Genomic DNA, 14,430 nt, shown 5'->3' with positions numbered 1-14,430 from the left:
TACACATTAAGCAGCTGTTGCTACAATTTCCTAGAACCCATCATGATATAAGATACTCAGATACAACTTCACTAGAGAAGCATTCTACCAACGGATAGTGTGGTAGCTTCCTTTCTGTTATTCTCTCTGTCCCCACCTGTTTTGTTTCTCTGCACAGATACTTTATTCTCCATATATACATTGATATATTTGTTTTTGATTTGCTCTTCTACTGTTTTTCTCTAGAATACAGGCTTCATGAAGATACATATATCATTCTATATACAATCACCAACCTAAAAGAGAGTAGGCATATAAATGGGCCTCAATTAGTATATATTTTAATAAAGACATTAGGTTTGGCACCAGTGGCTCATGTCTGTAATCCTAGCAACTCAGTATCGATGGATCATGAAAATTAAAACAGAAACAAAATTGCATCTACGGTCCTAAACTTTCCAAAAAACAGCTCAAGGACAGTGCCAAAGCCCTGAGTTAAAGCCTCATAACTGGCAATAAGTAAATAAATAATCAAACAAATATATGTTTAGCTTCCACTAGAAGTCATTAGATGAAAAATATCCACATAGCCCTGAAATATTCTCATGAAGGCCCCTATAAGTAAGGAATATGCTGATTAATGAATTCAGACATTGTTCTAAAATAACACAATTACTGCACATTTTGTCCTAATCTAACCACTGGTGATGTCATAATTCTAAAATGCAATTGTGAGTAAGGCCATTACTCACAATTGCAGTCTTCCCAAAGACATGCACATTCTCCCAAGGGAGCACCTGTGATCCCATTCATGGTTATCCCATTCATTTGCCACATGCATGTTTTGATTGACAGACATGAGATGTGAATATACAATATAGGAATTAGAAAATCCTTTGAAGAATATATGTGTTTTGATTCCCACATATTCATTTTCCATATTTTAGTAATTTAGCTATTAGTATGTTCTCAGAACTTTATAGACTAATAACTTCCCAAAGAATATGGTTATACATGTCAAAACATATCTAAAGCTGCATACAGTGAGAAGGCAGTTATAACCAAGTTCACAAACAATCTTGACTGAAAGATTTAATTAAAGAAATTTACTTTTCAAAAAAAGTGCCAAATTGGATGAAGAAACTGTTACTGAACTAAGATGGTTCACTAAACCAGTAAAATTTACTCTTTTTTTCTATGTATATGGTACCAAGGAATCAAACCTGGGTCTTTGTGCATGCTAGGCAAGCACTCTACTACGAGGCCAAACTCCCTGCTCCCAGTAAAATTTACTCTTAAAAACGTATTTAGATTTTTCAAAGAGTACTTTATCAACTGACATGCTAATTAACACATCAGATGTTAGGAGTAGTTTTCATTTCTTTTCTTTTTAGAAATCTACTTTGTTTCTTTTCACTGAACTAAAATTATTCTGAGCACTTGAGCTGATTCAATTTCTTGGCTTTTGTGAACAGACAACGGTAATGGACTAGCTCACTCTCAGATGAATTCTCCCCTGATTGTGGACCAAAACTGGGTATGATTCAATACTACCCAGGAATCTGAGAGACAGTGGAACATTGATCTGTCATCTGCTACTCAAACACATCCACAGTATGAAGCTGTCTATAGCTTTATCTTGTTTCTCTACATGAACCATTTCCTGTAATCATAGTCCATGGGGAAGACAACTTTACATAACTACCTTGAGTCTCCACTGCCCCTCATGTGATAAAAGAAAACAGGCCTCCCTCTGGATTGGTAGAGAAAGGAAGGTCTTCTCAGGCAGCAGAAACACGGCTGTGAGACCTGGCCATGTCTCCTGCCTAACTAAACAACCTAAGTGGTTTGTGTTATGTGTAAATTTTGTGGAGCCTTTTGGAGTCTGTTTGCTAGTCTGCAAATATGCGTAATGATATTTTACCATGGCATTCTGCTGACCAAATAACATGTGACGAGCTTCTGTGGCATGGGGAAGAATGTACTTGGTACTTGCTGTGTTGCCAATACAAGGACAAAAGACATTCTAAAAGAATCCTTATTCTGCCTTCCTTTCACATTCATTGACATCATTATTTAGTCACAAGGGTCACAGTTTTGTGTTGCCTCAGTGAGTTCTTACCTAGCCCCTTGTGTGACTTGTGTGAGGATAGACTCTTTCAGGTGTGTTTTCCAAATGCATATAGTCTTCTTTCCTGGTTTTCCATTCTCCTCTTGAAGGCTAATAAATATTCATTGACACTCAAATTGTGTTTACCTCTCGGCTATGCCTCAGTGGGCCTTCTGGGATTGCTGCCCTAATTACCGAATTTCTTGATTCTAAGCATCCCTGTGCCACCTTGCCCTTACCTACCCTACTTATGAATCCTCCTCACTGTGGGTGGCTCTTCCTACCTCTTGGTCCTGAGGAGCTCAGGATGAGCAAAGCCTCCTCCACCACTTCCAGTTTTTTCAGTAACATCCACTTCCCCGGGTTTGTGGCTCTTCAAGTGGGGCTCCTGAAGAGAAAATGCCAGTCTTCCTACCTTTACCACCATGCTGCTGTCATGCCAGTTATCAAAAGAGAACAAAACTAGCCAATTTGTAAGACAGAAATTCCTTCTTTCTACAGATCATTTGGACTTGAATAGAGGAATGTGTTTACTACCAAGGATACAGTATTCATGTGATTTTTTTCCCTTAGTCTCCAGCCATCCTAGAAGCAAAAATGATACAACACACTGGGGCCAGAATCTTGGGCCAATAAAAATAGATGGTCACTATGGTCACACTGTTATCTGCAATAAAGTATACGGCCTGACCGAGAACTCCAGGATTATAATGACACACCTACATGTTCCAAGGGTTTGAATGATTTCTCCCAGAAGCCAGCCACATGCTACTTCTTTCTTTGGAATGTGTGGGAGTTAAGCATTTATATTTCCTGAGTTAACCTTCCAATTAAAATTGTTACGGCAACCAAAACAGTGTGTACTAGTGTGGGGAATAAGGAAGCTAGCTTTCTGTATGTTTATTGCATGATTATTTTTCTTAGGGGCATTGAGCAATGAGATTTCAAACCAGCTTTCAATATGTATAAAATGTGAACAAAAACACATTTGGAAGAAGACTATTTGAAACCCAGGCCAATTTCTATTACATTACATATTACCAAAGATGACTGAAGAGTTCCATTTCGGTATGCAACCCTCCAGCACAAAACTGCAAAGAGGAGGAAATGTACTGGTCCCATAAAACAGTTGGTGCTATAAAATAGTTAGAATGAGCATCTTCCCTTCAAACAACACATCTTCTGTCAAGAGGTTTTGTATTTTTTAAAAGCACCGGTTCTCGTCTGTGGATTTGAAAAGCTCCTATCACATGTATAATTTCGAGCCATTTTATTCCCCATATCAGTAAGAAAGCAGCCTTGACAAAGAAAGTCAAGTTCATTTCTTCACTAAGTTTCTAGAAATTTCTGGAGATCCTTGCAATCTCACTGTTTACATTTCTCTACCAAACCAATCATTCAATGAATCGATAACGTTGCTTTTCTGTATCGTCAGGGCTCTGGTTCTACAGATTCAGCCCAAATACACCAGAAAAAAAAATTCACCTGTAGTATAGATTTTTTTTCTTGTAGTCTTTTCTGATGAACAAGCCATCATGTCAACAATTTATACTGCATTTATGTGATATCAGATATTACATAACCTAAAGATGAGTTAAAGTGAATGATAGAAATGTTTAAATTACACATCAATACTAAGCCATTTTATATAAGGATGTAAACATCTTCATAATTCTGATATCTAAAGGGGGTCTTAGAACCAATTCTCCCCACCCGTGGATACCAAGAAAATATATACCAATGTGTAAAAAAAAAACAATAAATAGGAAAACCATATAGTCATTTTCATTCTATAATATGCACTCTATGTTTCACTCTGCCAGTTATCAGCTGTGTACATACAGCCCTCGGCATATCAATATCTTTTCCAGGGGTCAGTTTTCCCACATAGTAAAATAGTTTTATCTATGTGTTCTGCTGATTTAAAGCGGTTGTTGAGAATTTTAAATGAGCTAATCTATTTGAAGTTGGAAATGAAAGCCCTCCAGTCAAATGTGAGAGTATTATGAGGTTTTTTTTATCCCCCCCTAAAGAAACCCACGGGGCTGTATATTTTATAAAATGCTGTGAGGATTATGTAAAAAAATGTAAATGAGAGAAATTTTATGAAGAAAGCAGAAGGAAGACTAGCAACTTTCTCAGATCAACATATTGTAATCTACTTGTCTATTTGCTCAGCGTCTCACCCAAAGCCATTGAACTTGATTTTTACAATCAAGTTCAATCAAGGTACAGAGAAATGACCCAGTGTCCTTCTTTAGCAATCTCCTCCTTGTTTTACTTTCAGGATTAAACCAGTAACTAGGTAAATAAATAGAGGTAATTGATGAGAATGGTTTCAGCTATTGTAGTGTTAGTGTTAGTAGACCTTCTTGCAAATACAGATTGTCTTTATTCTCTGGGCGATTGTAAAGTTTGAATCTAGGACCAAGCAGTTGCTCTCCCACTTGAATCACATGTCCCCTGGTTTTGTTAAAGTTTTAAATAGGATTTTATGGGGGGTTTTTTTGGCCTGAGGCCAACTCAGACCTCAACTCTCCCAACTTTACCTCCCAATGTAATTTGGATTACAAGGAAGATACATCATGCCAAGCTTACTTGTTGACATGAAAGTCTCACCAACCTTTTCTTCATACCACAGTTATCCTAATCTGTGCTTCCTGAGTAGCCAGGATTATAGGTGTGAGAAAGGTACCCGTAAGTGAAAGGAGAAAGCTGTATGACTTGAATTTACTGAGGAGTGTCGGGAGAAATGTAGCTGAAGGGGAGTAAAAATGGATCAGCTGAGAAACTAAGTGGTCTTTGCAATGAGGCAAGGGGAAAGGATGGCAGCAGGCCCGGTGCTGAGGTGGCAGGAGAAGGTGAGCACAGGGGAGAATTGAACGTGTGCTCTGTTTGCTTTCACAGACGGAAGCAGCTCTGATGTACGATGCCGTCTACATGGTGGCTATGGCCTCCCATCGGGCCTCACAGCTGACAGTCAGCTCCCTACAATGCCATCGACACAAGCCATGGCGCCTCGGACCCAGATTTATGAACTTGATCAAAGAGGTACATGTTGCTTCCTCGAGACCCAGGTCTCCCTTGCATTGAGCACAGCTTGATTTGTCCATTTGGTGTGGGGACACGCGCTGCAACTAACAGAGGAGAAATCACTGTCACTCAGTCCTCTCAGATCTCGTTGTGTAGAGGGGTTTCGTGATCTCAATATTCACCAGCAATTTTCAAAGAAGGTGCCAGATCACGGCTGCAAAGCTTCATTCTGGAAAGTCATCTGCCTTTAGCATTTTGTTGTTTTAGCTCAGTGGAGTCTTACTCTAGGGTGTGGAAGAGAGTCCTACAATGTCAGGCCTTGACCCAGTGGCCTCCTAAAGCTTAGGCTATTCAGAGCTGCACCCAGGATTTCTTTTTCTTAATGATATCGCAATTATCTTGACCTTTGCCAACTAGTGGGAAAAGTCTAGTCCCATTCAAAACCTGCTGAGCACACTGAAGGATCTTCAGTATATTGGAGAGAGGCAGTTCTTGGCTAAGGTCCTGGAATCCTAGACTATTGGCACCTGGCCCTGTTCTGTGAGGCAGGTTGAATAACCTGTTCTGATATCCTTGGATTATTTGGGGGCATTTTCAGTCTTGATAATGTGAAATAAGGGTCTTTGGAAAATCCAAGTTTGGTTGACCATGCACTGTATTCTATGAAATGCTCTAGAATTTTCTCTGTAGGATATGTTGGTATCTATTTTCAGGTAACAGGTCTCACTTTCCCTATCACTACTGGAGAGGAGTTTGGTGAGGAAAAGCCAGTAATGAGACAATCCGGAAGGGATATGGCAGGAGAGAAGAATGCCTGCCATGTGCATGGAGAAGTCCCTCCTTTGAACTCGATTTCTCCTGGTTTCTTTCTTACCTCCAGACTCTTTCTACTGTTCAGTTTACTTGACTATTGAAGAATAACTCACCCACAGGGGTGAGGACAAAACAGGTAGCCTGTGTAAGGATTAAGATCTCAGTATTCAAGTCAAGTTTGCTTTCTAGGGTGGGACAAGAGGGTGTGATTTAAGGAGGCATCCACTCCCACATGTGAACTCTGCCCTTATGCAAGACTGAAGAGTTCTTTCTTAAATTGTGTGTGTGTGTGTGTGTGTGTGTGTGTGTGTGTGTGTGTTTCTCTTATCTAGTCTTCTCTAGTCTAAACCATTACTATTTGGATTTAACTGTAGGATTCAATAATGAGATGAGCAATCTAACTAGAGTGAGTTGACTCTCTGTGTCTGAGGTTTTTCATCTGTAAAATGGGACATAAAACCATCCACCTTACAGCACTGTGTAGATAAAGGCTAAAGACAGTACTTGTGAAGAACTGTGCAGGACCATAGTAAGAATATGAAAGTATTAACTAGTCTCTTACCTTAGGAATGTACCACTGTATGTAACAGTTTCACCCAGTTTACTGAGGATGGTGACAGGAATTTGAAATGGCAGCAATAACAACAAAGAAATTACATGAAATGGAATGCTCTGACAGCTACATAAATCTGACATACTGTGCCTAATAGAAAAACATCACATGGCCTCTTCCTCTCCCCACAGCAACCATGGTTATGTCCTGAATCACCATCCTGATTACCTTGATCTTTAGCAAGTAAACAGCTAGTTCCCTTTTATCTCAAACTAGTGCAAAGAGATGCAGAATCTATGTGAAAGCTTTAGATCAAACAGTGCGAGCACTGCAAGCACCTTTTTGCTTGTACTTAAGTTGCCTAAGAAGGTGAAATTACCAAGCCACATTTAGACATGTTTAAAGAAATAATGAGCTCCAAGATGAGGACCATGTTGAAAGCAAAAAAGCATTTTATATTCATCCACTCTAAATTCATTCTGAACATCCACTTTCTCAGGCTCCTCGGCTGGGAGTGAAAGGAAGGATGCAAGGCGAATACATCAGAAATCTTGTCACCATTGTTCTCTTCTCTTTTGTCTCTGGAGTCATTGTGCCATCTGCTAGCTTTGACTGGGTATAGGGCCTTAGTGAGACAATGGAATGGTGGGTGGTGGTAATATAGAGAAGCAATGTCCCAGAGTGGCATGAAGCAAATTACACCATGAACTAAAACATACAAAGGAGAAAATGCAATTGTATCTTGAGTGAGTACAAAACTCAACCAGACTTTCCATGTAGTAGCTTGGACTGGAAAAGCTGAATTAAGGCACTTGGTTTCTAAAACTTCATGCTACTTTCTTTTAGTAGTTCATTTAGTAGTTCACATTCTGATGGAAAGCATCAAGTCAGCACATCAAATTTATGGGATGTAGAGCAAACCTGACACAGAAAGTAAAGTTGCAGGGCAGAGGTGGCATATGCATTCCCAATCAGATGTGTGGGTTCAAACTCATTGCTGCTTAGTGTTAGAGGCAGATTGGAAAGAGAGAAGGGACTAAAGAATATTTGTAACGTGATAGAGTATTTTGTAGTGTTAAGATTTCTGGACATCTGTGAACAAACGTATTTTTGCAGATTGTTGATGTCTATTTTACAAGGATTATTGGAACTCCATTATGGAAATGATATTTGTTGTGATTTTGCAGGCTGAATCCCCAAGCCTGAATCATACAGGCTAGGCCATCGCTGTACCACTCAGCTAAATTCCCATCTCAAGGAATAACACCCCCTGCCCAACAAATGCGGTTTCTTGCCATCTACTAATATAAATTGCTTCAGAAGTGACACGTTTCATTGCAACTTTGGGAAGCCACAGGACGAAACCCACATTCTTTGGCAAGATATGCAGCTTCTATACTGATTTTGTTGCTAATCCCCTTTGGGTCTCTCTTATCTGTCCTTTCTTCTGCACTTGTTGAACTTGCTCCTTGAACACGCCACATGATCCTATTGAATTCCCCAGCCCCTAATGGAAAATGCTGTTCCTCTGCCGTCTTTTCTGTCTCAACACAAATACTGGCTTCTATCTGCTGACCCTGACTGGTAAATGGTGGACCCCCTTACCTCTCTTTTAGCTATTTAAACTATTTAGTGATTTAGCATATTTTCTTTTAAACTGCCATAGGCATTTACATGTCTAATTCAAGCTATAATTTTCCAGTCTCAGTTCTCTTACTTTTTCACAACTCTGGACACAGAATAAACACTGAATGACAAGTGAATCCAATTAGTAAATGAAGGAACAAAGAGACAGAAGAATCTCCATTAACCAACCCATAAGTAAGTGGAAGTGTTACAGGACACAGTCAGTGCCTGGTATTATGTGCAGAAACCAGTCAGTAAGGCAGAAAAAATTTAGGAACAAACAAGCCTGTCCATCAATGCCATAGATTGTGACTGATTGTGACTCAGGAATCGTAGGAATATGACAATCTCTTTTTCTCAGGCACTGGAAACAGAGTAAATGCCAGTTTGTTATCTTCTGAACTTAGTCATTTTTTGCTATGTTTTCCTCATTTTCTTTTCCTATACAGTGTCTAATCCATATGTTTATGCAGATTATACATTATATAGCACATATGATATGTACTAATATATAGACTATACATAAATATTACTATATTACATATATAAAATATGTAAATCATAGTAAAATGTGTATTTTAATTATTATTGTCAAATATTTGTAAACAAAAGAGTAGGGAGCTTCAACTTAACATGTCCATTTATCAAGGCAGTTGCCTCATCGAGCATTCTCATCCCATATCTATCCCCTCCTAACCTTCTCCTCAAGATTCTAGACACATGTTCACATATGAACATTGAGTATCATGATCGAATTCATCTATCATTCCTTTTTACATTCATTGCACATTACATTGTGCCTCAGCCAAGATGGTTTGGCTTCTTGACATTCATTTTGTCAAACTGTCAGTTAATTGTTCAAAAATGGCGGCATTTCACTACTGTGTATAGCATACTATAGTCATTTTGGTCATATATATATGCATATGTTTTCATACATGTTTATATTTTAGGTCTATCATGTACATATGAAAGAAAATGTGAATTCTTTGTCTTTTAAGCCAAAATTATTTCAAACAATATGATTTTTTTCACCAGGTCAATCCATTTATCTGCAAATGACAAAGAATTATTCCATTGTATGTATATGTGTGTCTATGTATCATATATACATATAAATATATATATATCAGATACATACACATACAGTGAGAGAGAAAAGAGGAATGATTATAGATATGACATTTTCTTCATTCATCAGTTATAAGGCATCTGGGCTATTTGCACTACTGTGATATTGTGACCAGAAATGCAATAAACAAGACTATACAGATGTCTTTAGTGCAATTTCTGGATAAATGTCTAGAATGCTAGCACTGTTTCTTAGTGAAGTTCTATTTAGAGTCGTCTGAGGAGTCTCCACACTGACTTCCATAGTGGTTGTACTAATTTATATTCACACCAAAAATTACATAATGATTCTTTGTTTTCCCCTGTGTCTTTACAAGTATTTGTTATTCATATTCTTCAAGATGGCCATTAGGACTGGAGTGAGAGGGAATCTCAATTTTTTTGCATTTTATTTCTCTTATCACTAACAATGTCGAGCATTTCTTTATTTATTGGTCATATGTACTTCTGAGAAGTATCTATTTTGCACATTTATTGACTTTTGTTGTTTATTTCTTTGACCTTCTTGTATATTGTGGAGGTTAGACCCTTCTCAGTTATAGCTGATGAAGGCTGTGTTCTTTGGCTTATTGACTAAATCCTTTACAGCACACATTTTTACCTTGATGTAATCTTGGCTGTCAATTCCTTCTCCTGTGTTCTGAGCTGCTGGAGCTCTATTCAGGAAGCTCCTACCTAGTGGTTTAGGTTCTAGTTCTAAAATTTCCTAACTCTTTCTTGTAGTAGTTTCAAGGTCTCAAGTCTTACATGGAGGTCTTCGGTCAACTTGGAACTGATATTAGATATTAGTTACAAAACGATAGACCAGGATCTGGTTTAAATCTTCTGACAAGCTGATTCAATTTTCTAGCACCATTTGTTGAAGTGGCTATCTTTTCCAATGTATGTTTGGAGTTCTTTATTAAAAATCAGATAGCTGCCTGGGAGTGTAGCCTAGTGGTAGAGTGCTTGCCTAGCATGCATGAAACCCTGGTTCCCTGGTTTCATATTCACAGAAAAAACCAGAAGTGGTGTTGTGGCTCAAATTGTAGAGCACTAGCCTTGATCACAGAGAGGCTTAGGAACAGAGCCTAGGACCTGAGTTCAAGCCCCAGGACCACCAAAAAGTAAATAAATAAACAAATAAATAACCCCCAGCATTGCTTTTTTATGGGAAGGATTGTTTTAACTACTTAAGCCTTTAGTTCTGTGATAGGAATTTTTACACTGATTATTCTCTCTCCATAAAGTGTCATGTAGAAGTTTTGAATGGTTTTGCATGGAATTTGTAAATGACTTTTTACAGTTCAGCCATTTTCATATTAATCATTCTAATCTATGAACATGAAAGACTGTTCTATCTTCCAGTGTGTTTTTCCACTTATTTCCTTAAAGTCTTACAGTTTTCTTTGTAGGGGTTTTTCACCTTACATGGTGAGTGGAGTAGAATTAAGTATTTCAATAGTGTTTTCAATGAGATTATTCTCTTATTTTCTCTCTAAAGCTGTTTGTTGCTGATATACAGGAAAGCTAATGATTTTTCTCTGTTGTCTTTAGATCCTGTTACTTTCCAGAAGAAGTATGTCAACCCTGCTAGTTTTGGCATGGTATCTTTAGAGTCCATTAGAAATGGGATCATACCATCTGCAATTAGGGATAGTTTAACTTCTTCATTCCCAATTTTTATATTTTTAATTTCTTTCTTTGTTCTTACTGTTCTGTGTAAGAATGACTGTCCACTGCTTTTATTTTTATATTTCTAAGAGCTTGAGATTCATTATCAGAGCAAAACTGTGAGATCTACAACTATAAACTTTTCTCTTAGAACTGCTTTTGCTATATTTCAAAGGTTTGGGTAGTTTGTATCCCCCCCTTTCTTTTTACAGTCATAGGCCTGCACACAGTCCTTGGGCTTTCCTCAAAACTAGCCCTCTACCATTTGAGCAACAACACTACTTCCAGCTTTTCTATGTATATGGTACTGAGAAATCCAACCTAGGTCTTCGTGCATGAGAGGCAAGCAATCTACTACTAGGCCACACTCCTGGCCTGGCAGTTTGTAGTTTTATTTTCACTGGACTCTGAAAAGTTTGGGATATTTCCTTTTATCTTTTTAGTGACCCATTCATCATTTGGCTGGTGCTGGAAACTAATACACTTGGTGTGGTAATATAATTCATTTGTAAGCATTTGTGACATCTGGGGTTACATAAGAGTAGAAAAGGATGAAGGTAAGGAATTGGAAAACGGAGTTAAATTACTAGAGAGAGCAATGAGAAAAAATTAAAACCAAGGAAGAGATTTAAAAAAAGCAAACACACAACCCAAACATCAAACCAACATACAAAATAAAAACACACAAATAAGCAAATACAACCAGTTCAGACAAGTCCCCAGAGAGCCAGATTTCCGTCTGTGGTGATTGCATAGATTATTGCCATCTAGGCCCTTTTCTCAAAATGATCCACACTCCCAGTCTCTCATCCCAGGTATAATCCCTGGTGGGAGAACAAGACCATCTCTCCAGAAACCTCCACTCTGCCTCGGTCTGCCTGTGCTATATGTCCTGGCACAAAACCAATGTCATGAGAACTCCTGGTAGAAGGGGAAACCTCGTTTGTAATAATTAGTACACATCTAGGACTCTCTCCTAGCAGAAGATTACAATAGCGCAAAACCTAGATACATAAGGTCATATAGGATGAGGCTAAATGAAAGAATCTCTAGGATATGGAAACAAGAGCTTTATCTTGAGCGATTGTTGTTCTTAATGTACTATGTTATTTCTCTTCTCCTTTGTTACCTTTGGTTAATCTCATATTGTTACAGTATCTGACTTTGTTACCTGGTATATTGTATATATGTTTATTTGTTTATTTGAAATAGGAAAGGGATGAGGGGAAAACAAGATGATTGGGAGACGGTGGAGGGAGGGAAATAGGGACATAAACATAAGAAGGGGTATCAATGTGTGAGAAGTAATTCACCCACTATCAGGAGAATGTAACGGTAACCCCTCTATACATTACTTTGATAATAAAAAATAAAATTAACAAAAAGAAGGGGAAAGTAACAGCTCCTGCTGATTTGTTCCAGTCTGCCCCAGGCCATGAGGGGTTGGGAAGGTCACCTAATGATCTATCATCACCTAGGAATGTGCTACTCAGCCCTACTGTGTCAGAGCAGACCTCAATCTTAAACGCTGGACCTGGGGAGCTCACTGCTGCTCTCCTGCCACAACACTCATCCACTGTGGAGATGGGTGCTGACAAGTGGTCTGGCTTCCTCCCCTACAGCCTCTGCCCTGTTACATGGAGCAAGCTTGGCTCCCTCAAACAGAGTCACAGGGCACACTCCCTGCTCCATGCTGCCTTTTCCTCAAGTTAAGATTGCCCTTTTCTCTTCTGCCTGTGTGTGGGATGCATCGGTTTCACTAAGTTATATTCCTGGAGATACAAGGGGCTTGGGGAGTTGGAAAAAACAAAAACAAGATCAGGAAAGATCCAGTTCTCCCTGTACAGAGCATTGTCTCCTTCCGCATCCTTTCTGAGTAGATTTTATTTGTTTTTGCTCCTTTTGGAGGCTTACGATTTAATAATTTTGATTCCCTCTAGGCCCTGTCTGTCTGTAATTTACCCTATGTTTTCACCTAAACTGGCTTTCACTACTTAAGTCCTATGGTCCTGTTGATCCATGGAGACACTGAATAGGAGTTATCAGCAATCTACCATTTTTTTCCCCTAGCAAAATGTTCATCATGCCGTTCATGCTTAATAAAAGGTAGCTACCATCAAATTGAGAGTTCTGTTAAAATGTATAATAAGTAAGGTGTGTAGCTGTGAGGAAAAATGATGTTGGCATAGGAAGTATTAAGTATGTTGTCAGGCACATTGGAAGCATATTGCTTCTTTCCTATTAGCACTATGGGTACCATCATCACAGTCACTGGACTCCAACGGGCAGGATTTAGCAGGGAGAGGTTAGGAATGGCAACAAGAGAAGCAGGAAACATAGAGGAGTCCAGTTCATTGATGCCAGAAACGGGAGAATTTTCATTCATAGACCATGTAGATAATTTGTTTAAGCAAGGTGAAAGGACATTAGGTAATAATTGATCAGGTTTAGCATTTTAAGTCATTTTAGGCTGGATAGAAAAATTAACAACTCACCGAATGATGGAAGAGCTGGTTGTGGGGCCATCAGATGAGGATCTGTTGCACATTGGCTATCTGGATTGAAGACCTCTAATCACAGGGCCTGTAAAGTGCTCAGAATTGGGTACAGAATAGGGAACTGGGGATTTTAGGATAACCTAATGTTTAAAAATTATTTTCTAGGGTCTCAGACCTTCACTTATGCTGACTTAAACTGATTTAAGCTGATTTAGTTCATTGTCCCCATACAAATGTACAAAAATCACCTGCAATCTCAGGGGCATAGCAAAAATCTTAAATTCCCTAAGCTTCACACATGAAGAGGCCCTGGATGGAAATTAAAGGAGAATTTGGCTGAATGGGCATTCCAGCATGATGAACAAATAAAGGTTAAATGAGGCACTGGGAGTTTTGTTGGGCTGAGATGGAGTGGTCCAATGTAAAAGAAGTGAGCAATATCTTTAAGTAAACAGAAAGGAAAATTCGGAAATTGCCTTCTGAGTTGACAAATTCAAATGTAATTGAAAACTAATAGGAAGCCACTTTCCTTGAGCCAGAGACAAAAAATATTTCAGATAGTTTGTCTAAGCAGCTATGTGTCAGCTTGACTGAAACAAATAAACTCACAAGGATTATTGAGGAAGCTGTTATAGACATGTTGGTTTAGAAGTGATTATCACTCACAAAGAGCTAGAAGGGAAGAAAGGGATTTGTTCAAGAGAAATATATAAGTGTTTCTTTGAGCACAAGTCTAACTCCTTCCTCCAGCTTAAATCCATCCAGTCACTTGCCAGCTGGAAATTTCTGCTTGAATATCCTGCTAACATTACTATTCCAAAAAAGAGCCCCAAACAAAGTACATTATCTATTAAATCTATTATTCCTCAAATAGGCACAATTATCTCAAATAATGATGATGGCACTGGTATGTATATCAAACGAACACAACTACTAAGGCAGCAGAGCCAACTTGTTTGTGTTCTCATCCCTTATTCAAAATTGCTCATCGAAAATCTGGACACATCCCTTGACATTTTTTTATGTTTTTTTAT

General features: G+C 38.5%; 1 protein-coding gene across 7 annotated transcripts in view; it reads left to right on the top strand.

Moving 5' to 3' along the window:
• The window catches only part of Grik1 (glutamate ionotropic receptor kainate type subunit 1), a 353,747-nt gene that overhangs the window by 250,438 nt on the left and 88,879 nt on the right, over positions 1-14,430 (top strand). For all 7 annotated transcript variants that reach the window (XM_090348515.1, XM_090348492.1, XM_090348500.1 and 4 more), the window contains exon 7: positions 4,997-5,140. In XM_090348515.1, coding sequence (XP_090204641.1) covers positions 4,997-5,140 — 144 coding nt within the window. The remainder of the gene's footprint in view (positions 1-4,996; positions 5,141-14,430) is intronic.

This window comes from Megascapheus bottae, chromosome 1 (genome assembly GCF_031878675.1).
Source record: "Megascapheus bottae isolate mThoBot1 chromosome 1, mThoBot2.hap1, whole genome shotgun sequence".
Lineage (NCBI taxonomy): Eukaryota > Metazoa > Chordata > Mammalia > Rodentia > Geomyidae > Megascapheus > Megascapheus bottae.
The sequence above is the reverse complement of the archived record's forward strand: the minus strand, read 5'-3'. Positions and strand labels throughout refer to the sequence as shown.